Source organism: Chinchilla lanigera, unplaced genomic scaffold, assembly GCF_000276665.1.
Source record: "Chinchilla lanigera isolate Chin_1 unplaced genomic scaffold, ChiLan1.0 scaffold00023, whole genome shotgun sequence".
NCBI classification, from domain to species: domain Eukaryota; kingdom Metazoa; phylum Chordata; class Mammalia; order Rodentia; family Chinchillidae; genus Chinchilla; species Chinchilla lanigera.
In genome coordinates, this window is record NW_004955424.1 from 13,968 (window position 1) to 39,922 (window position 25,955).

Here is a 25,955-nt window from a genome sequence, read left to right on the forward strand (position 1 = left end):
GAGATACACTGCAACTCTTAGGTTGTCATAAAAAATATCACAAACTTAGAGACTGATGATAACACGGATTTATTCTCTCGCAGCTTTGGAAGAACTCTCAAAATGAACCCCTTTTCATAGTGACCACCTTAGACAAAGCGCAGGGTGATGCCAATCACTGGCTCAGATTACCCTGAGACATTAAAAGACCAGATTCAATCGTGATATCTAATACTTAGAGTAACTCTTTAAACTATGGACTATGACTGTCCAATATCTATTATAAGAAAGAGTAGATATGAAATGGATGATTTATGATCACTCAGAAAAGAGTAGCATGAAATTATTCCTCATTTATTTTGTATAAAACCAAGAGCAAACTTTCCTTAAGAAAGTTTTTGATAAACCTGAGGGGCTGTCATATATATCATATATATATCATAAATATATATATCGTGATACACAACGTATCTACATGGAGATAGGCATGACCAGATATTCACCAATTTCAAAATCTACTTACCAGAAATTTCATATCCATTATAAGGCACAGTTTTTTTTTTTCTTTCCCTCTTGCCTTGAATAGAGTTGTTCGTCTCCAGCTGCAAGACAGATTTTTTTCTCTGTACCATATTCTTTTGATTTTAATGCTCTTATGTTATTTACTTTCAAGGTCAAGGAAAACATTATTTCTAATCTTGTTTCTGAATGGTGAGAGTTCTCCTGGTCACAGCAGAAGCGCTTCACTGCACTGCTACATGCTGTGAAGGGTAGAAAATGCTAAGAATGAGGAGTCATGAAGTGAGAATTGCTTCTTTCTCTTCCAGGAGGCTAGGAGGCATGAGACTGCCCCTCCCAGAGACAGATCTGGACACACACCCAAATCCTAGGGACTCTAGTCCTGTCTTGGATGGGCGGGGCCATGAGTACTATGTCCCTGCTGCAGACCCAGATTTTCCAAGGGATCCTCGGACCCACTGCTGCAGGCAGCATGGATGGAGCTCTACTGCTTTTCCTCCAAACACAGAGGATATTTTATACCACGGGGCTCACGTGAGAAGCCTCCGCCACACTCGTCACTCTTTCCGCACCACCGCACCCACCGGGGAATTTGTATTTTGTCCCCCAGGGAGGACCTTCCCAAGCACGTGTGAGATAAAAGCTGGCTCTAACTTTGCCTTCACTGATCAGGATTCTTCAGTTCAATTTCTCGAAATGAGGCTCCCTCTTCAGCTCCTGGGGCTGCTACTGGTCTGGATCACCGGTAAGGACACAGGGAGATGAAGAAGGGCATGTGGTGAGACTGTTAGTTCCGGGGTCCCATGGCTGCTGGTGTGAGTTCTGTGCATATGTGAGATGTACAGTGTTGTCACAAAGGACAGGTGAGTGAGATGAGATCAGTGAGTGAAGAAATTTCTAAAAGGAGTCAGGACCTGGCCTCTCATGAGGACTGCCACCAAGAAAGAGAGAGATGGTCAGATGAATTCTAGAGGGTTCCCCGTCAATAGAAATATTGGGAGCCATCTCAAAATTGAAGTTTTTTCATTGCTTATTAAAATAATATAATAATTAACTTGATAATTACAAAAAAGAGAACACTACGAAAATGGCTTATGATGTCTGTTCATGATTTCACACTTCTCATTCATCATTTTAGGATCCACAGGAGATGTCGTGATGACCCAGACCCCACTCTCTCTGTCCATCAGTCCTGGAGAGCCGGCCTCCATCTCCTGCAGGTCCAGTCAGAGCCTCCTACATAGCGATGGAAACACCTATTTGAATTGGCTTGTGCACAAACCAGGCCAGGCTCCAAGGGGCATGATTTATCTGGTTTCCAACCGGATTTCTGGCTTCTCAGACAGGTTCAGTGGCAGTGGGTCAGGGACAGACTTCACACTGAAAATCAGCAGGGTGGAGGCTGAGGACGTCGGAGTTTATTACTGTTGGCAAGGTATACATGCTCCTCACACAGTGACACAGCCCCAAACACAAGCCTCCCTGGCTGGGGAGGCCCAGCTGCAGCCTTGATTTGCTTGTCGGGGGAGCAGCACAGCACAGTCTGTTCTGTGTGAGAGGAAGAAGATGAAGAGCTCAGAACAAGCTGCAGTGGCGGCCTCTGCCCAGGACAGAGAGTGAGGAAGACAACAGAGCAACAAGGACCCGTGCTCTTGTGAGAACCCTGAACAGGGAAGGAATGATGTAGCTGACTTCCAGAGGTTCCTTTGTACCTCACAAATTCCCTGCTTCTCTGAAATTACATAAATACAAATCACAGACGCACAAAAATGAATCTGCCTGAAATGTCTACATGAACATAGTTTACACTTTATACTTAATCTCGCACATCTCTGTTATCATGTCAGGATCCAGTGGGAATGTGGAGATGTCAGGATCCAGTGGGAATGTCTGGAGTGTCCAGACAGGACACTCAGCCTGTCTGGCACCTCTGGAGATCTGGCCCCATCTCAGGAGGAAGCACAGACTTGAAGAGATCACTTCTGGGCTTCCAACAGGGCCAGACGCCAAGGCATGGCTCAGGAGGTAGTAGTGCCTCACGCAGAGCTCTGCGTCTTTCTTGGCTCCATGATGGGTACAGATCCCAGCCTAAAGAAATTTAGGTCATCTCACGTCTTTCTGATTGACCCCGCAGGGAATGGACCACCTTACAAAGTGTGACTCTTCCATTATCATACAAAAAGGATGAACAGAGATGAGGTGAACTCAGTCTCATTTGCTGACAGGAATATTCTTCAATCCACTAATATGAATACAGTGGAAAGGGGCTAAGAGAATTCTCAGAAAAGTCCATACAGCAATTATAAGAAATAGGACAAGTACTATGAGGCCAAATTCACCTTTATTCTCCATTATTACTTCTCAAGACATAGTAAAATTTTTGCTCCACCAAAACCTTAGTTTCTAAGCTTCCACACACAAACAAGAGCCAAAACCTAATAGTTCTAGGATTAAACATTGTGCTCCCCACCTACCTCCCACCCTGACAACTGCAGGTAAATTTCAGGAGTCTACGTTTCTTCCTTTTTGTGAAAATTCTCTAAGACTACCAACTTGACTAAAGTTAAATTCAGGAGGAAAGAAAATGAAGGCTTTCATTACAGGCAGAATCGATAGTTACTATACTATTGTTGGCTTGAGGGCAGCTTACATAATAAATATTAAAAAGTCCTGTGAACCTGCTGTGAGACTTCCGTCTGGGTGAGTATGTGCTTACCCTTTCAGGGCTCTTGGCCTGATGCTGGATGTGGTGAAATGTGGGAAGTTTCTAGTCGTGTTTTAAAATCAGAACAAAGAAGTTATCTGAGTATTGTACATGAAACAGGAGAGACATAAAATCTAATAATACTCCCACACATTTGACTTGAGGCACCAAAAGAGCTTGTAATGATGGATTCTTAGACAGGAAGGCAGGCAGACTCAATACCAGGCAGCAGGTGAGACTGAGGACTAAGCGTGTAGCACACTGGAATTTTGAGATGGCAATTGACCTCCTATGTACAATGTCCCTGAGGCAGATGCAGGTGTAAATTTAGGGGTAGAAGGTGACGTCACCAAGCAACGATGAAGGCAGACTGGGCCCCACAGGTAACCCACAACTCTGAAGTCAAGATATGTGAAGAAAGCAGCACTGGATTCTAAGAGGAGAAGCTGCCAGGTTGGAGAGAGGATGAGGGAGGCAGATTTCAGAGCTAAAACAATGTTTCAACAGTGACTTTTTAGTTCTCAAATGTAAAATTAAAATGTTATACACTGAGCATGGGCTGCCCCCTACCGGTCGTTCTCATGCACTGCAAATTCCCAGGAAGATTGTCTCTCAGATTTCTTCTTCCAGTTATATTGAAGTATTTTATCCACTGTTGTGTGATCTAGTTTAATGACTACAGAAGCGCATGCAGTGTCTCAGAGTATTGAGGTTCTGGACAACTTGATGCCTCACGTGTACCATTATTCCCACTCTATTTGCTGGAAGCAGGCTCCCAGGGAACATTGTGGAGCAAGGCCATTGGCTTTCTCCATCAAGCTCCATTCCCAGTGCTTTTCTCCTCATTTAAACCGAGCTTCATACTCACCCCATCCTCAGGCAGTTACAGCACACCTTCTCGATGTTATAGCAACTCTACTGTCTTGTGCGCTGATATTACAAGCTTAGGATTCTGCTCTCAACCTATCCACTGACTGCAAGTAGTGACAAAAAAAAAAAAAAAAAACTGCACAACAAAAGACACAGATTCAAATAATCAAATATACAACAGTCCCTACTGACACTCCTTTGTCCAAATTTGATCCTATTTTGCTTAAAAAGCTGACTTTTTTATATAGGGGTTTTTCTTGCTTTGATTTTGATATTTTCAATATCCTATTGAGATATTATGTACCTGTACTAATGAGTATGGGCACTCCTCCTTAAATTTTGCACCCAAGGCTAGTACCTCACTCGCCTCACCCTAGACTGGCCCAAGTATTAAGAACACCAAGAGGAGGAGCAATTTTTACCTACCTTAGACCCATGTCTTTGCTCTGAAGAGGAAACTGACCCGTGAGCAGCACAAACCATATGGGAAGATGCAGGGTTCCAGCTACAGCCAGTAGTGAGAAACTCTCACCGTTCAAGTCTCTTCCCTCTATGTCCAGCTTCCTCAGGAAAAGAAGACCCAGTCTCTGATCAGGAGCCAGAGTCATCCGGGGACAAAATTCAAGCTTAACGTGAAAAGAGATGTGGCACCTGCGTGGGTGGTGAGGAGACAACAGGTCTCGAGGGGAAGAAGAGATCAAACATGGGCCCCAGGCAAGAAGAAGAGGCTGGGTATGAAACCCAGTTAGGCAGTAGGGAGGGAACACAACAGATCACATTGTAACCAGTTGGAGAACTCAAGAAAATCCCAATTCAGGAGTAAGGGGTAGTTCAACAGTACAGTACCTGCTAAGCATGTGTGAGACCCTGGATTATATCCCCATCACAGCAAAATAAAATAAAACAAAACAAATCCCATGTGCATCCTCAACTAGACAAGTCTCTTCTGAATCCTTCAATGCATCGGGAGTTTTCAAAGTTCTCCATGAGATTCCAAATACAGTAGCCTAGGATGGGAACCACATTGGGAAACTAAGGACCATGACAATAAGCTTCCAAGTGCATTGAGATACTTTCAAACAGTTCAGTGAGGAGATTAATTATGTTTGCTTTATGATCTGGATTTTTTTAAGATTACCCTGTTTACTGCGTGAAGCCAAATAATGTCAAAAACCCATTGCTCACCAACCACTTATCTGTAAATTTGTTTCCAGTGTAACTGGGTCCAACTAACAAAATTAGCACTTCTAAGAACTCATCTCAATATTAAATCGTTCATATATGCTATTTTACTTATCACAACTTTCTAATAGAGATAATTATTTTCATGATATAAAGGAGAAATTTAGGCTCAAGGAAAATTCAGTAATTTCCCTAAGGTTACATAATTGATAAGATGCAGAGGCAAGATTCTACTCCTCTTTCTGAGTTGATTCCCCATCAACCATAACATGCTTCTTCCAACTAAGGAGAAAAGTGTCATCATCCACCATGTTGGATTGTTAGGCTTCCAGTTGCTAATTAAGACATCACATATTGATGACCTTAGCATGACTCCATTCCTCTCACAAACAGCATCAAAATATTCATGAGCCTGCAAGTTTAAGGTGAGCCCTTGACGCTGGCTGAACCACCAGGGCTGACTCCTAGAAGGTCACTGTATAGCCACTGGGCCCCAGGCCATATGCAATTCTCATCATCTGATGGTCTCTGTACATAGTCTATTTTTACAAGAAAAAGTCATATAAGCTCTGTTTATGTATTTTCTAGTGCATTCTTGTTTAGAATATTACCCAACTCACTGCTTATCAGCTCCTATGCAATTACCCAAGACAGAAATTAGCTCCAACTTTTACATTAGGAAAATCTTTAGCCACACTTAGGAACCGGATATGAAACATGTAACTTAATCCTTTCTCCTTTTGTTTTCCAGGAATCTCACAGCTAGATTTTATATTCTAACACAAATTATTTATCTTTTTAGGTGAGGCTCAGTAGGATACATTTTACATACAATAAAAATTATTTTCAGTACATATTTCTATGACTTTTGGCTATTTCATAGCTATGTATCAGCAATCATAATCAAGACATAAAACAGATCCAACTCCCTTGACAGTTCCTAAGCATCTTTGTAGGCATCTTTATGTCCCCCTTCCTTCACCCCAGATAGACCTGAACCACAGTGTTGCTTGCACCTGGATGAAGGCCCCATGTTCCAGATACACAATGTGCATGTTTCTTGTGAGGTGGGACATCACAAAACTGCTCAAATTGATCTTCTGATCTTACTCATAAGTAAAGTGAGTTTTCTTATTTCTTATGGAATTTGTATTCATTACATTTGAGTATAATGAGCTTTTCATACTGGTGACCAAATCCTGAGAAAACAAAGGAGGGAAGATTTATGTTGGCTCAAGGTCTTAGAAGTTTCTGTCCGTGGTCATCCACCCACATGGCTTTCTGCCTGAACTTTGACAGAAACGTCATGGCAGAAGGACACGGTACCAGGAAGCTACTCACCTCGTGGCATCAGGAAGGAGTGTAAGAGAGCCAGAGAAGAAAGGGCCATGAAATTAGCAGGGATAAAATGTGCTTTTCGGATAAGTATCCTATAACTTTGTGGAAGTCAAGGGGAGAAGTAGACAAAGTTATACTTCTTATAATGAATATAAAATTCATGGTAAGTATGTTTTTAAAATTTGTGAATAAACTGTCATACTTATCTCCACACAGGTTTGTGTATCAAATTATACACATTTAAGTGTGAATTCTGATAAACTACTTGCATGTAAATGTATGTATCCATATGTAAATGTGTAGATTTGTATATATACCTGCATATACAGCACATTAATAAAAATATTTCTTAAGGGAAGAATTATGCAAAATGAAGGAAAGAATGGAAATCTTGCACAGAATGCAGGAGGTATAATTTTATACTGCTCTTTTCTATATGATCATTTAAAAATCCTCATACATATTTTCTATTGTCCCAGGCATTATGCAGAGGCATTCCATATTTTATCAATTAATTAATTTTTGTTTTTGAGACAGGATCTTGGTATATAATTAAGACAGGCCTTGAACTCACTATGTGGCCTCGACTGTCCTGGAACTCCCATAATCCTCCTGCCTCAACCACCAGAGCGCTGGGGTTACAGGTGTGCGCCACCACACTCGGCTCAGGGTCTCTATTTAGGAGGAGATTCCATACTTAGAATACCAGGACTGACTCTGGTCTTTTTAATGTTTCTGTGCAGTTTGAATGAATGACCGGCTTCAACCAAGATGATCCTAAGGAAGGGTGCTGGATCAGATCTGTGCAGTGACATCAGTGTCAGACTTTTCTCCTCCGAAGCTTGAGAGAGAAATCGCATTATTGAAAGCGTGCAGTTTATGCTATTTTTTAATGACAGATCAAGAGCTCTAACTCATCCACTCAAAGTTGTGGAAACTTTGTGGGAAAACATTTTCTCCCGTTTGCTTTCATTATAATTAAAGCACTGCGAACATTTCCCCTTCCCTTCTCCTCCACCTCCTTCTTCATCTTTTTTCCTCTGTACTTGGGAGTGAAACACACAGCCTTCACACTAAGCTGTGTCCCCAGCCCCTTTTATTATTATTCTTGAAGTTTTGAGACAAGGTCTCCATAAGTCACATAATTCATCAATTTAGGCCGGTACTTGCCACCCTCCTGTCTCAGCCTCCCAGAATGCAGGGTGGACAGGCATGTGTCATCTGGCTTGGATGTCTTTCTCTTCTGAGTGTTTATGTTCTCTGTGAGCACTTTGAAAAGCTGAAATGATTCCATGCCTGATATTTCTGGATTGGTTTTTGTTCTTTTTAGACTTTACAAATTGTTATTAGTGCACATTTGCCACACATGATGATTGCATCCATTGTGGGAAATAAGAACATGTGTGTGACACACATGACACGTCTTAACTTTTTTTCACTTCTCCTTCCTCTCGTTTTTCAATTTTTTTTTTTTTTTTTTTTTTTTTTTGGATGCCAGAAATCAAACTCAGGACCTTGCACTTGCCAGGCAGGCACTGTGCTGCTGAGCTAAATCCCAGGCCCTCATTTTTAGATTCTTAAGGGTCTATTCTTCATCTGTCTAACCTGAGTTCACAGTAGCAAGTAACGTGAAAGAAAATAAGGTAGAGGTCATCAAAACAGGCACAGAGGAGGGTTCTAAAGTCTGGCAAAGATGTACAGAAGATAGGAGAACTTGATGGAAAATAACTCAGGCACATTTAGTCAGCTTTCATATTCTTGCCCTGGGAAATGAAGTTTCTGGGTCCATGTACAGTTGGGCTGTGTTACATTATGGTATTTGAGCAATCTTGGGTAAAATTTGAATCATATTTTAAGAATTTGTAGTGTATTACCTACTGAAAGCAAAATAAAAGGGGAGATCATATTAATGAAATCAAAACATGTATTTTGCCAAGAATATTACTATAGATGCTAAATTTTCAAGATCAACTGAACAACTTACATTGTATGTAAAATATCCTGAGAGGTCAATTGTATATGGCTGATTGATGATTTTTTTTTGTTCCCTTCACGTTTTTACATAATGTTGTTTGTAATTCATTTCTTCAAGATGTTTTTATAACTGCCAAATCCACATTCTAGGTAGAACCTGATGCTCTGTATGATTTCCACTGTTTTCGTTCAACTCAAATTATCAATTTGTTTTTGAATATCTGGAATCTCTGACCTTGTGGTCTACGACCCTGAAAATATTATTTGTAAAGCCATTTACATTGTGAGTTATTACTGAGCAATGTTCATTATTTCCTGTCATTGCCCTTTTTTTTTCTGTTGCTGGTTTCTTTATCTTTTCCTTTTGATTGACTACTCACTTTTTAGTACTGGTTTGCTAGTCATGAGTTTCTTAAAGGGCTCTTTGAAATAAAGAAGAAATTCTTTATTTCTCCCTCAATTTTGAAAGATGTTTTTTGCAGGATGTTATAATGTGCATTGAAGGGCTTTTTTTTCTTTTTTGAATTTGATACACTCCTCCAAGCTCTCCTGGCTTTAAACTTTGTTCTGAGAAATCTGCTGTTATTCTGATTGGTTTGTCTTTATATGTTACTTAATATTGCACTGTAATGGAGTTTACTATTCTTTCTTTGTTCTGATGTTCTTGGATTTTCTATAATGTGTTGTGGAGAGATTCTTTTCTGGTCATATCCACTTGGAGATTTAAAGGCCTTATTATCTGTATGTCCATTTCAATCTCTGGATTTGAAAGTTTTCTGCAGTGATATTGGGGAATAATTTTTTATACTTTTACATCTTTCTCCAGCCCTTCACTGACTTCCATAATTCTTAGTAGTGTCATGTAGAGTCATCTATGAGCTCTCAGATCAACTTCTCCTTTTTTTTTTTTGTTTCAAAGAGAATCACTAAGTCATTGACTGCATCATTCTTGTCCTACATTCTGATGTTTCTCTTCTGATTGGTCCTATCTACCAGTCTGGCTTTTAGTTGTGTTTTTCATTTCCAGGACCTGTGCTTTATTTTTTTATATAACCATAAATTCTTTACTAGGTTGTTCATTCATATCTTTAATTGTCTTATTCAATTCAATCGGTTGTTTGTGTTTTCTTTAAACTTGTTGAGCATCTTATTAATTAAAACTTTCATCTGCTTATTTACATCCTCTTTGAGTTCACTAAACATTGCATGCAGTTTCTTCTTGGATCTCCTCAAACACTGAACCATTTGCTTTATGAGTTTTGTCCTGGACACTTCCTCCATTTTATTGCCCGTCAGATAGCTTTAGGGGAGTTATAAAAATTTGAGACATTTCATTTTCTTCTTTTTCATTATTACTGCCAGGGAATAATGGTGAGTTGGGCTAGAAAGAACTGCTGGTGGAGATTCCTAGCTCTGAATTGCAAACAGAAGACAATTACTGGTAATATCTGCCTGCAAAGAACCAATCATACATATGTATATAATGCAGAGCTAGTTTATCAAGTGTTGTGCCCTTACAATAACCCAGGAGAACAAAAGATCAGACATGATAGAGAAAAAGGCTCTAAGATACAAGATAAAAAGGATTTAAAAATAAATCAAAGAAGAATAACTGAGAAAAACAGGAGACTGAAAAGAAACAAAATCTGAGAGAAGAAATCAGTGCTTGATGATATTATTTTTATAGGCATAAAAAGGGGAGTGGGAAGGGAGTTTTGACAGGATCCATGTGAGAGAAGAGGGAAAAGAGGAAAGGGGCCGATTTATAGGTAGAAAAGTAGTGTAGTCTTTATGGAGACTCTATCCAATTTATAAACTGGATGAAAACCTACATTAAAAGACTTAAGTAACAAATTTTGGTGAGGGAGAACTTGACAGTTCAATGGAAAACTTTTTAGAAAACAACATTTAAAACTCATTTGCAGTTGTTTATAAACATATGTCTCTCACATGCCCTCTAAAATAGAATAAACCAGAAAGATTAGGTTTTAGTAACAGCTTCTATATACAAAAAATGGGGAGGAGGGCACTGTGCAAATCTGCGAGTGGAGGGAATGGGGGTAAGAGAGCAGGGGGAGGGGGAGACCTAAGTGGATCCTGAAAGAGGAAAGAGGGAGATGGAGCACAATTCGTGACCCAACTAATACTATATTAATAACACTATAAAACAACCCTTGTCAAGGAGGACCCTAATGTGATGTGTTAAAACCCTATAGAACTTAGATTACTCTAAATGGTTTCTGTATAAAAGAAAGGCATAGGTAGAAAGGGAGAGGCAAAAAATAAGTACAAAATCTAAGATGGAAAAGCTGACAGAAGAAGGTGTAAGGGGAAAATAATTCAGGTAAGGAAAGGATGAAATTGTAGATGGGAGGTGACAAAAGAGATAGGGACAGCATATCCAGCTGCTGAACCAAAATTCAAGCAAGATTAGATAACATTCAGAAATACCCTCTGAAGGGGGCCTATGTGATTTACTGATATAGGAGAAGGAAACTCCCAACCTGCTAGATATCGGGTGGGAGTTCATGTTCTCTAAAATTGAAGAATGAACTTTAGGAACAACAGAGGTTAAGTGCAGAATATATTTATTGGAGGAAAGAAAGTTTCTGTCCAAGAGAGGGACAGAAGTGGTCCAGAATGGGTTGCCAAGGACCCTGGCTTTCCTAGGAATTTTATAGAGCAGAACCAAGAGATGAAGCGGGTCCAAGGTAGGGAAAAATGGGAAATCTCATGGTGGGCATGAGGTGGGACAAAACTATGCTCAACCAGTAAGATTACAAGCATAATTACTCAGATAAAATTGATTAAATCAGGATCAAATAGGGAAGCAAGTCACATAGCAAATGAGCATGAATATAGAACAGGGACGTTCCCTGTAGGGGGTTGGGTTAAATAACCCTTTCTGGCTTTTTCAGGGTAATAGAGACCGATTTATCAATCCCTGATGTTTATCCTTAGGGAGGTACATTTGTTTTATCTTTTGTCTTGAGGTCTGGCCCTCATGAGGCACCTTCTCCCCTACAGTTGCAAGGCATCTCCTCTTCTGCACTGGTTCCTTCGAGGGCTCAGTCCTATCTGACTGCCTATGATATTTCTGTGCAACTCAGTTGCCTACAACTTTGCTACATGGAATGCTTTACAACCAACAGTAGATTTATACACATAGGTAGAACCACATAGCCCAATATACAAAGGCCTGGCATTCAACCAATCAAATAAAAAAAAGATCACACACACACACACACACACACACACACACACACACACACACAGCCACACAGGCACACCAGAAAAACTCACAAAGGCTGCAATGCACAGGAGCCTCTGGTGACCTCAGAACTCTCACAGATCCCAACTGTTTCTCCCACTGACAGGAGGCAAACAGGTTCCCAGCTGTGATTCTGCTGTTTCCTCATCCAGGTTCCCTCGCGCAGCTACCTGTGCTCTGTGCGCAGTCTCGTCCAGGTTCTGCTCGGCCTCCCCGTGGCTGGCAACCTCACTGGGCCCGGTGGTCAGGCAGGAGGTGAGAACCCCACCCCTGTATGCCGTTCTGAGGACTTCTCTCTGTCCCTTTACTCCTTCTTGCCGGTTTCAATTAGGCCAGGAAAGTAATGGTTTCCGTGGGCCTGCAGGAGGTAATCTCTATAGAAACGGAACTGGACTGTTTTCTCCACTAGGAATGATTGCTTGTCCAGGCGGTTCAGCTTTACAGTCTCTCTCTATTGTGTAAATTTAGTGGGATTTAGGGCTCTGTAGAAGAGAGCCCTTCTGCATGGAATTTAGTAGCATCTGAGGGGTGCAGGCGAGAACTCTCAGGGGTGAGGAGCTCAGCTGCTTTGTGGGGTTGTGGGGAGAGAGTTTGCTCTGGCACTGTTTTGGGTGTCTTCTCCACCCTAGCACCCCACATGTCACACTCACTGCAAGGCCCTGTGGCTCTGTCTCACGGATTTCTCAATGCTTGGTGCAGGGTCCCTAAGTAGGATGGTGGCTTTGTCTCTGTCCCTGGGGATCCCTGATGCCTGGTCCTACCTCAGTCCCTGCTATCTTTCTGATTCTCTAGCTTGCAGTTGCCTTAGTGCCCTGACCTGAGGCAGCCTTCCCTTGTGAACAGCTTACTCAGGGGGCTCTGTCTCCGGGTGGGAGGCAAGTTAGGACAGGAGGGCATTGGGCGGCAGACGCTAGTCTGGGCACCAGTGAGTCAGGAGGTTCTGATAAGTCCCTGAAGCTGCCCTGTTCCTGAAAACGGACTGAACACAGGAAGAAATGGCACCAAGAAGGTTTAGGAAGCAGTTTATTAGATGTGTGGGCCTGACTGGGATCTCTCCCAGAGTCAAAGCCTTGCCTGGCAGGGTATCAGGAGTTTTATGGGGAGAACAACCCAGGCAGATTTAGTGCATTATGATTGGAGGCTTAGGTGACATCACAGTTGCCAAGATTGCCAAGGGAGTTTAAACATTTAAAGTTGCATTGCAAGGCCATCAGTTAAACAAGCATGGGTTATACAAAGGAAGAAATGTCCTTTCTTAGGGCTTGTGGGATATGTGCGCCTGGTTTAGCTGGCATTCTGGGCAGGCTTTCATTTAAAATTTCAATTTCTCTTTCAACCCAGAATAACTAGTTTCTACTGAGCAGAGTCCTTTTTAAAGAACAGAATGCCCTGGCATAATTCAGAGTAGGTACTTTTCCTCTCCCCTGCCAAATTAGGGGCCATTTACTCTGAGATCCTTGTTGCTGTCCTGGAGGTAAAACTCACAAGAATGTGAGTGTCCCCCATGACTGGTTAAATAATAAGAAGGAAATACAAGTTTAGATACAAACATTATAGGCCTTTTACTTAATTTTCTTCTTATTCATTATTTCAAGTAAAGTCATTTTTGCGCATTTGTGACTTGATTTATGCTCCAATTTTAATAAAATCCCAGGGATTTGCAAAGTACACAAGGAACCTGGGAAGTCCCTCACTTTGTGTTCAGCCTTCTCCAGGGCGCAGGTCCTCGTCTCTTACGGGTCTTCTCACCCAGTCTCATCTACTGACTCCGCAGACACTGGGTTGCCTCTCTTTCCCACCACATTTGCCATGTGAAGGCCACTGCAAGTGACAAGGTCATGGATGGGTTGTGCTTCGTAGGTAGCTGAGGCAGCCAGGGATACGGGCCTTAGTGATAACTCGTTGCTCTCGGTGCCTCATCCTCTTCCCCTTGCCTGCCCCAGACAACCTGCTGTGCTGCTCCCCAGACAAGTAACTCTCCAGGGCAGTGGTCCAGCCCAAGCAAGAAGTTTGTGTTGGACTCTAACACCACAGGAAGCACTTGTCAACCTTGCACACAGCAATAAACTCCAACCTCCTCAGCTTCCATGCTGCTGATTCTGAGCGTGCAATCTGTCCCTGACCCACCGCCACTGCACCGCTCTGAGACCCAAAAGTGCTGCTTAAAAATCTTATAAATCATATGCTGTGGAGCCTGGCCTGGCTTGTGTAGAAGGCAATTCAAGTAGATGTTCCTGTCACTATGCAGGAGGCTCTGATTGACCTGCAGGAGACGGAGGCCGGGTCCAGTGGTGATGGGCAGAGCGAGTAGATGCTGGGTCCTCTCACTATTCCCAGTGTATCCCAAGATAATGAAGGAGAAGGGTCAGCTCATTTTCATAATTTTATCTTTTCTGTATATTTCAAGCTAAATTATTTCTGTGACTTTGGTATTCAAAGCAAAATATTCAATTTTTATAAATTAATTAAGTTACTGGTACACTTTGTAGGTATACATAATGATCACAATCTTCATAGGGTATTTGTACCAGTACATGATGTCACTTGATATTTTTTCCCATTCTCCTCCCCTCTCTTCAACTTGATCTCTTCTTTACTTACAAAAGCTTTGTTTCCAGTTTTCCTTTTCTCATTTTTTTCATTTCCCTTCCTTCCCTCCTCCCCTCTACCTAGTTCCCCTCCCCATTTGAACATTTCCTTACTATTTCACAATATCTATCATACCTTTTGCTCTTCATTTACTTTTACTTTCTCATAGCAGAGAAACAATGCATTTGCACTTGTGCGTCCAATTTACTTCACTTAAGAGAGTGGTTTCAGTGTGCACCCATTTAGCTAGAAATGTCTCACATTTATTCTTTTTGTGGCAGAGTGACAGTCCACTATATTAAAAAACCACATAATCTTTATCTATTCATCAGTTGAGAGGTATTTGGGTATTTTGGGGAAGTTGAGAGCCAAACTTCCAAGGTTTGGCTACTACAAACTGTGCTGGTTTCACGCTCATTTTATTTTTCTGAAAAACATAGAATAATTCTTCCTCTACCTACTCATCCCTTTTGTTGATGTTGAGCAATCACAGTCATGAGTCCACAAGGCAATGGAGATTCCATGTGTTACCAGAGCCAGAGTGAGCCACGTGTTTTAGGATTTCAGGATAGTATGCATCTATGGCTGAGATTTTCCGGGACCTCCCTGCAGAGTGGTCACTATGGCAAAGGTACTGGGTCAGAGCTGCTCAGGGACTTTCATCATGGACTTCCAGTCCCCAGTGCTGGGAGAAGATAAACCTGTGTTGTTTTCAGTCCAAAATTTTATTGTAGTTTCTTACAATAGCTAGGTAATCAACACACCCAGTAAGCATTGTGGAAACTCTGTGAGAATAAGTAAAAAGTATTCTGTCATGTTTCCTGTAATTACAAATAAAATAAAGTAAAACAAGATGTGGATTTTTAATTTTCTGAGTCTATACATGCTAAATACTGTGAGAAGCAGTCATGTTTACATGATTTCTCTAGATATTTAAGATCTTATTCTATCTGCCTAAATTGAGTAATAGTAAATGAAATGAAAGAAATTCATGTTCATTAAAGCAGTAACACAGCCAAATTATAAATTTAAATAAAGATGCAGAGATAATAATAACTTGTTAAAACTATATTTGGGTAGATTTACTGGTCTTTCATATTCATAACCTTCGATCTGAGGAACTTCCTTAAACCACAGGCTATTTTTCTCTGTCATTTTTTTTTTATTTGTTTGTTTTTTGGGGTTTTTTCCAGTACCGGGAATCGAACTCACAACCTCCTGCTTGCCACGTAGGTGCTGTGCCACTGAGCTAAATCCCCAGGGCACTCTCTGTCATTTTATAGTGTCTGAGTAGTTCTAAGTGAAACTTGAGTTGCATTGTGAGTTTAATATTTTATGTATCAGAAAAAATACTGCAGAAAATAATCTATTCAAAAAAAATGGTCACTCAAACTGATCAAATGGAAAAATTGAAACACAACTTTTGTTGTCAATAATAGTTCTGGCTTAATGATAAAGTTTTGAGATCAGTTTAATAATTTGTGTCGTACGTAATATTCCCTGAGATGCCAATTATATACACTTGCCCAATCTTTTCTTAACATTTTTAGTTTCCTGTAGTTTGCATACAATATTTATTTTATAAATTGTTTGTTAAATACATTTTCACAATTCCTGGATCTAAAGTTTGGACAGAAATTTTGCTCCCTGTAAATTCTATTATTTTTCATTCACACTTAAATTATATTTTTGTTTTGGGATGTCAGGTATCTCTGACTTTGTGGTCTACTGGCCCTTGAAAATAGATTGTAAATTCTTGAGAATTTAGGGTGGTCGTGCCCTCCATGAGAGAAGTTTTCACTTTCATCCATAAGGCTATACTCACTGATTTTAAAGTTGACAAATTCTTTTTTGTTCTATTTTTTATTTTAAAGGAAAAGAAACCAAAAAACACAATAAACACATAAACATAAGAACAAAATTCCAGAACAATATGATAGGAGGGTAAAAATGGAAAGTTAACAAATTCTAACCCCGGCACTTTTGGAGAAAATGTCCTTGGCAGTGTTGGTCTGCAGTCACACTTTCCAGAGAAACTTGTTTTGTTCCTTCTCCATTTCCCAATTTACTTAGAGCCAGTTTTTAGCTCCTAGTTGTGGGAAGGACAGGTAGCAATTTCCCTTTGATTCACAATTCTGATCCTCAGGTTAAACTAGGGTGCCACAGCATTCACAGAATGAATTCTCAGCCTGTCCTGTAGCTGTCCCCCGTGCACGGGGATGGAATCTGGATCTCACGTGTTTCCTGTGTTCCCCAGTAGCTTGAGGTAAAAGGCAGCTTGGGATTTCAGAGACATTTGCTCCAAGAGTAAAAACTTGGCCCTAGAAGTTAGCATCTTTTTTTTCCCCTTTCTTTTCATCATCCCTTTCTTCCCTGAGCTCATTCTCCACTCATTCCTTCCTCTCCCTTTCTCCGTTGTCTTTTTTGTTCTTGTTTTTCTAGCAAGTTTTAGTATTTCACCAGAATTGTTAAGATAAGGTAGCTAGCCTGTGATTTCTGTAAAACTAAACCCCATTTAAATACACTGTTGACTTACAAGAGATGCCTTTCGTGACGCCATCTACAGGTTTTGCAATATCAGAGCTTCTAAGTTGACCTCTTTGGTCATGCAAACAAATGTTCTGTGATGGTATTTTTGGCTCTTGATTTAATCAGATACTTTCACAGCTCAATACCCCTGCAGTTCGCTTCTTTATTTGCTGATTCCTTTGCATAGGTCACTCCCAGCCCAGTCCAGCTGCACAGATTCTATAAAAGGAGCCTTTGCAATGAGATCTGAACTGCATCACACCAGGAGGGACAGCAAGATGGCGTCCCGGACACCAATCTTCCTGGCTCTGTTGCTCTGGGTCTCTGGTGAGAAACTGCAAATCTCCATCATCCCCTCAGATGGGTATCTTTGTGGAGTTGAAAAATAACCTTAAGGGGGCTGGGGATTTAGCTCAGCGGCAAAAGCGCCTGCCTGGCAAGCACAAGGTCGTGAGTTCAGTTCCTGGTACCAGAGAAAAAAACAAAAAGAAAAAAGAAAAATAACCTTAAGAAGAAGTGGGAAAGAATGACCATTTCTAATATGAACACAAATATGTGCTAACTCAGAATAGCATTAGAAAGAATATTTTAAATGTTTAATTGCATTTTTATATGAGAAAAATCTTGTACATATATGTATGTACAATCACTGTTCATTCCTGATTGCAGGTGTCTGTGGTGACATTGTGATGACCCAGTCTCCAGGCTCCCTGTCAGTGTCTGTTGGAGAGAGCGCCACCATCCGCTGCAAGTCCAGCCAGAGTCTTCTATACAGTAATGACAACAAGAACTACTTAGTCTGGTACCAGCAGAAAGCAGGACAGTCTCCCAAACTGCTCATCTACTGGGCATCCACCCGGGCATCTGGGGTCCCAGACCGGTTCAGCGGCAGTGGGTCTGGGACGGATTTCACTCTCACCATCAGCAGAGTGCAGGCTGAAGATGTGGCCAGTTATTATTGTCTGCAGAGTTATAGTACTCCTCCCACAGTGATTCAGCCTCGAACATAAACTTCCTCTCAGGATCTCCCCAGCTGCTTGCTGCCTGAAAGACAGTGCCTTGCTCCAATGCATGAGAGATTTTGCAGAGCTTAGTAGAAAATAAGGGGTCTCAGGATCTCTTTATTCTTTTGTTATGAGAAGTCCATATGGGAAATGTAGTAAAGACCTCTGTAGTAGTTTTCTGTTGCTTATGTATTAATTTAGTGTAGGCTCAGCAGCTTTAACATAAGAAATTCATCATTTTAACTCTTATGGGAAAATATCTAGAAAGGAAATAATTGGGTCAAATGGAACATCCAGTTCTACTTATTTGAAGAATCTCTATACTGATTTCCATAGTGATCATATCAACTTACACTCCTCCCAACAGTGGAGAAGAGTTCCTTTTTCCTATAGCCTCACCAGCTTTTGTTATTGGTTGACTTCTTGATAACAGCCATTCTTTCTGGAGTGAAATGGAATCTCAGTGGTATTTTAATTTGCATTTCTTGAATGACCAGTGATGCTGAACATTTTTTCATATATTTGCTGTTTGTACTTCATCTAAGAAGTGTCTATTTCTTTCAGATGCTCTTTTTTGGACTGGGTCACAGTAATACATGCACACCCATGTAAGTGGCACACTATGTGATAGCTAACTCTTGGAAACAGTCCATATGCTCATTACCAGATGACTGGATAAAGAAAATGCAGTTTTTATACACAATGGAGTACTACTCTGCCATAAAGGAGGATAAATGAGACATTTTTAGGTAAATGTACACATCTTGAGAACATAATTTTAAGTGAAATAAATTGGACATGCATGTTTAACTATTGCATTGTTTCTCTTGTGTGAGAAACCCAAAGTCTAAATAAGACCAACATGGAGGATAGACATTGAGAAGTAGGAAGAAAATATTCAAATAAGAAGGTGAACATGGGAGGTGGCATGGGGATGGGAAAGAAGTGAATAGGGTTAAAAAATAAAAACAATGAAAGGGAAACAATAGAAACAAAGTTCTGTAGATGGAGAGGGGAAGAAGGATTGAGAGGAATGGAGTGGGAAAAAAAAGAATTATGATATATTCTGTAGAGGTACAAACTCCCTATGATGAATGTAATTAGTATGTAGGTCAAAAGTTACCAATAAAATTCATTAAAAGAAAAAGAAATTTCATCATTTTCTAGTTCAGACTCAATGGGTTAAATCCAGATGCTCTCAGGCTGCACTCCATTTGGAGCCTCCAGGAGTGAATCTTTCCACTGCCTTTCCTGCTGCTTGAGGTCTCCCACGTTCCTTGACCAGGAGCCCTTTTCCTCTAAATTCAGAGCCAGCACCATATCATCTCTCTGACACGTGTTCCAGCATCACATCATCCTCGAAGTTTTCTTTCTAACTTCACACTAATGATGAGTGTAGTTTCTGTAACATGAACGATGGCTCCTGTGCTGTACTTGGCTGGGAAGGAGGCAGGTGTGAGAGTGGATTCCAATGACTACAAGAGCACTGGGTCACAGTAGGTGGATGAGCCTGTTTTCCACATGTAAGTGAAAATAATGGACAGATGATGTGTCTAGAGCGTCCCAGATTTAACACTCTGAGTTGTCAGTGGCAGTTCTACAGTTGTTGAACTAGATCTGTGTTTTAAGCAAAATATTGCAATAAATACTATTTTGAAAGAGGATGAACAATCTCTCCTGGAACTTGCAGTTCTTGCAGCTGACCAGCAGAGGGAAGGTCATGCACACTTCCTTAAAAGCAAGCTTCCATATCTCCCACTTGCTCACGGGGAGATGATCCCACAACTGAAACTGTGTTTGGACCATTTCATAGCAGTCACCCCAGTGGAAAGTTTTTTAGCATAATATTGGTTAATTTCACATTTGAAAACTGAAAAATAGTTCTTAAAATGTTATTTTGGCCGTGGGCCATGAATCTCTCTCAGTTCCGTTTTTTTATCTTAGTAGCCAGTCCTCCTTGGCCTCCCGTGTTGAGTTCTCTTCATCTCTTTACTTTGCACATTGTGTTACCACTGGAGCCCCAGTCTGCTTTCATTTATTTACACTCAACTTGCATTTCAGAATTGCTCCTGATAGCTCAGTCTACGTCCCTGGTGTCTAGAGTCCCTCAGATGCCTCTGCCTGAGGACATTACCAGCTGGAGGGCTGGCGACACCTCAGAATTCTACTATGTTCCATTCCAAATCTTCAGTCCCACCTGCCACTTACTGTTGCTTCCCTTCAACTTTCCTGGTCTCACAAAATATGGTTTCAAATTCTCTGGTTGCTCAAGTTGAAGCCTGTGGGACAGTTGTCCTGAATTTTACTTTTTTCTCACACAACACATCCAAAAAGACAGCAAAATTTATTTTTGCCTTTAAAATATGGTCACCATCTGTCTATGTTTCACCACAGCATCTAGTGGGTTAAGAGCCCTGAGACAGAACACATTTTTTATCTGAATAGAAGTATTAGAAGATTTCAAAGTAGGAGTTTTTGTATTTATCATGTTAGCTGTCACAAGGGCCAACAATGAACAATAGGTCTCATGTGTTCCAGTAATAAAACTGCTCATTTTTTTTCTTCTTAACACTGAACTTTGGAATTAATGGTATCAGTTTTTATACTAATGAAAAAGCTTATCTTATGGAGGTTTTGCACATATCATGATGGTGGGGTGATGTTCTGAATACTAGAACTATACCATTGTAACCTCTTGATTGCAGACAGAAGACTTGGAAACTGAGGTCCTTTGAGAACAAAATCCATTATATTTTGGTGAATAATGGTGTAAATCAGAGGCTCAAGTTGTCCATGAATCCCTGAACCAATTGGTATTAATCGTGGTGAGAAATTCCCAACAAGACCCTCACTTCCATTTTGTGTAGGTTTGTGAGTGTATCCTGTAGTGTTACTAGCAGATAAAGATGTTTTCTCAAGACTGAAAGATGTATTAGTTAGCATTTTGTTGGTGAGCCATAGACTCCATCCTGAATACATACAAAGAAACAAAAAATGTATGAGAAGTATACTGGTAATAGAAAATCAGCTGTCTTTTTTACTTTTTTCTCATTGCTGAGACAAAATACTTGATGCCAAAAATTAAGGAAAGAAAGGTTCGTTTAGCTCATAGTTTGTGGAGGCTTCAGTCCATAATCAGCTGGCTCCTAGGCAGGGTGGCACATGGCAGAGGGCAACAGCTCATGGTTGCAGAAAACAGAAAAAGCAACAAGAGTGAAAAGGAAGGAGCAGCAGCAAGCAAGCCTCTTCCTCCACCCTTGTATTGTATGCAGGCTCCCCGCCCACTACACCCAGTCCAGAGTGTCTGTATCACTCACACCCATAATCCCAATGAACCATGAGTGTAGCACTCACACCCACAATCCCATTGGACCATGAGTCAATCAAAAACTCTAGAAGCCCACCCCATGACTGCATGAGGCTTTGAAGGGACATTTAGACACAAACCATAACATCAGCTATACTGGGTAGTTTACTTTTTAAAATCATCTCTCCATTATTATAACAAATTAGTTGAGATCATCAATTTATAATACAAAACAGATCTACTTCACAATGAATTTCTTATGTGGTGGTTCTGGCTGAAGGTTTCTCTTCTGGTTGTGGTCTATATGTTAAGCAGAGTTACAACCTTCAAAAGACCTCACAGGGTGTTTTTAAGTTGGCCTGCTCATCAGGTGACAAGCCAGTCATCACCATGGGCAAAAGATTTCAGTCTCTTACTTTGTGAATCTGCCCATAGAGCCGCTTCGGCGTTCTCTGAAAAAGGGGTCAGGCTTCCTGTTTATACCTTAGACCCCATAGGAATGCACTATAAAGAGATTTAAATAATAATACAAATTTTGTGAATTTCTCCTTTCAGTTCCCACTCTTGGTGCTATTTAAAAGGTTTCTGGTCTCAGTTTCCTTTTGCCTGGAGATTTTAGCTCAGCATTTCCTGGAATGAACAATTTCCTCAGTGAAATCACTGAGGAAGTTTTCCTTCAGTTCTTTCATGTCCTGCATTTTCATTTCAGGTCTTATTTTTCTGGATCTAGAATTTTAGGTTAAATGTTGTTTCTTGGCACTTCCAAGATGTCATTCCTCCTCTCCTCCCTCCCCTCCTTCCTCCCTCCTTGCCTGCCTCTTCCCATTGACTGTCTTCCTTCTTTTCTCCCCCACCCTCCTCCAAACTGTCTCAGTTTCCAGTGTTCTACCTTTTTCTAAGGTTATAAATATGAGGAAACGAGTTCTTTAGTTTTGGATCCTAAGTCTATTCAAATTGCTTTGCTTTAAAATAGAAACTCTTTTCTAATTCATCTAGCAGCCTCTAGTTTTACAACCTGTAATTTGATCTTAGAATTTCCAAAGTAACTTCCTGGCCCATCACTACATTTTCTGTGATGCTGTGCTTGGCTTCTTGACTTCCTCTCTCAGCTCACTGGCCAGGCAATGTGCTCATCCATTTGCCCGCTGTTTTGTCTGTGCCCCTGCAGCCCACTTACTAAGAACCTCTTGCATGTCCAGGTGCAATACTGAGTAATTCATATGCTATTTTATTTATTTCTCAATACAACTTTATAATAGAGACATGGTTTTCATGTTTTAGAGGAGAAATTCAGAGGCTTGGGGGAAGGTTAAGTGATTTCCATAAGTAATACTCAACCTTTTGAAAGGCAGCATCAACAGTCTGTCCAGTCTCTTAGTGGAAACCCCATCAGTCACAACATCATGGCAAAGGGGCGGTGCTGCTCACCTCCTGGCACCCAGGAAGGAGCGAAGCAGAGCCAGAGAAGAATGGGCCAGGCGCGATACAGTTCGGAAGCTCATGTCCCTATAATCCATTCCTCTCAGTGTGGAGAATAATCCATTCCTCTCCTCCCCCATCTCCCTCTCTCTTTACCCAGGACTCAGAGCTGAGTACCCCAGCAGCTGAGCAAGGAACTCCATTCTGAGAAGCTGAACTGAGGAGCCCTGATCAGTCAAAGCAAGGTTAGAGCTGAGCTTTTATCTCAGATTTGTAAGGAAAAGTCCTCCCTGGGGAACAAAATGCAAATCTTCTGACGGGTGCAGTGACGTGGAAAGAGAGATCGTCATGGTGGGAGGCCTCTCGTGGGAGTCCAGCGACAGAAATTAGCCTCTCTGTTTGGAGGAAGGCCAATAAAGTCTAGGCTGTCCACAACATCAGTCTCTGCGAAGAGGAAAGCCTCCGTGCTTGGCCTCCTCTCCAGCTAGGAAGAGAAAAAACAACCCCCACCTCATGAGTATTGATCTCAGAGTTTCTGCCACTAACGGCAAGGAATGGAAAGAGTAAACAGCTTCTGCCATCTGCTGTTTCTAGGGAAACCGTAAGAATGTTAGAAACACATATAAGCACTAGCCTTTTCCTAGATGTAGCAGTTAGACTCCTGAAGAGCATTCAAGTCAAAATAACTTGGAAAGAATTTCTTTTAATCTGTCTCTTTGGCTAAAGATCAAATAATCCTATTTAAAGGGTAGAGGAAAAGAGAAAAATATATGCCTTACATAATAATTATAAAGTTCCTTATAAAAGGGAGGTCGGGTTAGAGCTGCTCAGGGACATCTATTTCGAACTTCTTTCCTCGAAAACTGTGAGAGAATAAACTGTGCTTCTGTCAGCCCACCTTTGTGGTATTTTTCAGGACAGTCCAAGGTGTGCAACACAACCCTTATACACTATGGAAACTGTGGGCAAATGAATAACTAAAAGCTCTATCATGTTTGCTTTCAGTAGAAATAAAGAAGTCTCTGGCCTTCACACTGAGCATTATCCTTTGCTCTTCTAATAATTTTATTTTGAGACAGAGTCCTACTAAGCAGATAAATGGACCATGTGGAGCTCCAACTTGTGATCCTTCTGCACCCACCTTCCAGAGTGCTGGGGTTACAGGCATGCGCCACCACCTTGGATGGCTACTTTCTGATATGTGCGTGCTTTCCAAACACTTTGGGAGCTTAGAGGTTACACGTCAGACATTTCTGAATTCTTAAGGCCTTAACCTTCATCTACCTGACCTGAAAACAATTTGAGCTCATCAAAGCAGTCACAATCAAAGTTTTAAAGTTTAACAAAGGTGAATAGTACATGACAACTTGTTACAAACTGACTTGGGTATGTTGTATTGAGTCAGCGTTCATATTTTTGTCCCTGGAAATTAGGAAGTTTCTTAAACCACATGCAGTTTGTGTTATATTAAGGTATCCTAGAATCCTATGTGAAATCTGAATCATATTTTAATAATCTAATATTTATATATAATTTATTATAGCACTATGTATTGAAAGCAATATAAAACAGTAAATCATAGTTTAAATGAAAAAGTTAAAACAGTTTCTTGTGTATAACATTTGTGGCTTGATGCTAAAGTTTCAAGATGAGTTAAATAACTTATATTGCATACAAAACACCCTTAAATATCAGTTATACGCAGTAGATCAATGATGTCTGAAGTTTTTGTTTTAGCTTCTGCACTTTATACATAATATCAAGTTTGTGATTTATTTTTTCAGTATGCTTTCACAAGTACCAAATCTGAAGTCTGGGAAGAGCCTTTGTTTCTTAGTCATTTCTATTGCTTTCATTTGTACAACTACCCATTTGCTTTTCAGTGCCAAGAATCTCTTTGACTTCGTGCCCTATGGCCCTTAAAATATTATCTATAAGGTTTCTTGACACTGAGGCTGGTTGTTCCTCATTCAGACAAGTTTTCACTCAGGCGCCTCCTCAACAAGGCTATCTTCAACCAATTTCAAGGTTGGCAAGGTCTCGACCTCTGTAAAGCAGGTGTTTTCGGAGTAAAAATCAGCAGTGTTCGCCTACAGCCATGATTTCCCAAGGAAATCCTGTTTGTTTTTCTCTCTCTATTTTCCAGCTTACTTAGCGCCTTTTTTTTAGTGGTTGTGAGGATAGTTCTATTTTCTCTTTGGTTCACACTTCAATTAAATGGAGCCTATCCAACCCCAAGTTAAATTAGGGACCCAAGGGTTCCCCTCAAAGTGAGTTCTGGACTTCTCTCTGTCTCTCTCCCTCATGCACAGATTGGAAACTGGAGTTCAGATGTTTGCTGTGCTCTTCAGTAGCTTTAGGATAAAAATGTATTAGATGCTCAGACATGTTTTGGCTCCATAATAATTAAAAATGGGTCCAAAAATGACACTTTTTTTGTTGCCCTCATTTTCTTGCTTCTCCTTTCCTTCCTTATTTACCTTACCATTCCTTGTTCATTTTTTCTTCCTTGTGTTGTTTTTCCAGAATGTTGTATTATTTCATCGGGACTGGAAATCTGGTGTAGATTAGCTGCTATTTCTATGAAACTTAACCCATTTAAATACATGTTTACAGGGGCTGGGGATTTAGCTCAGCAACAAAGAGCTTGCCTGGCAAGCTCAAGGTTGTGAGTTCGATTCCTGGCACCAGAAGAAAAACAAAAACAAACAAAAATAAATAAATAAATATATGCTTACATGAAACTAAAGTCCTTCTGTATACCATCTAATACCATCTAGTGGTTTGTAATTTTTGAGCTTCTTTTTTTTTTTTTTTAGTTTATTTTTGTTTTTTTTGGTTTTTCTCCGGTACCGGGAACCGAACTCACGACCTTGCGCTTGCCAGGCAGGCGCTTTTGCCACTGAGCTAAATCCCCAGCCCTTTTTTTTTTTTTTTTTAGTTTATTTTTGTTTTTTTTGGTTTTTCTCCGGTACCGGGAACCGAACTCACGACCTTGCGCTTGCCAGGCAGGCGCTAATTTTTGAGCTTCTGAGTTGATCTCACAGCTTCTCCATTGACTTTGGTATCTTTTCTCCTCACACAGATATATTTTCTGTGATCCTATTGGTTCTGGATTTGTATCAGCCACTTCTACATTGCACTGTCCATGCAATTTGCCTTTTTATTTTCTTATTGCTTTGCATAGGCCCCTGCAGACCCACCTCACATGCTCTGAATTTATAAATGAGGCCTTTGCAATGACAACTGGGCTGCAGTGAGCAGGGAGGG

The 25,955-nt window shown here is 40.7% G+C and overlaps 1 protein-coding gene across 1 annotated transcript; it reads left to right on the forward strand.

Moving 5' to 3' along the window:
* Positions 1-819: 819 nt before the first annotated feature.
* On the forward strand, positions 820-18,089 carry LOC106148567. Its single transcript, XM_013514584.1, has 5 exons — positions 820-1,243; positions 1,637-1,933; positions 11,990-12,092; positions 17,143-17,282; positions 17,625-18,089. The coding sequence occupies exons 1-5, from the start codon at positions 820-822 to the stop codon at positions 17,963-17,965; spliced, it is 1,305 nt and encodes a 434-aa protein (XP_013370038.1). The 3' UTR covers positions 17,966-18,089.
* Positions 18,090-25,955: the final 7,866 nt, after the last annotated feature.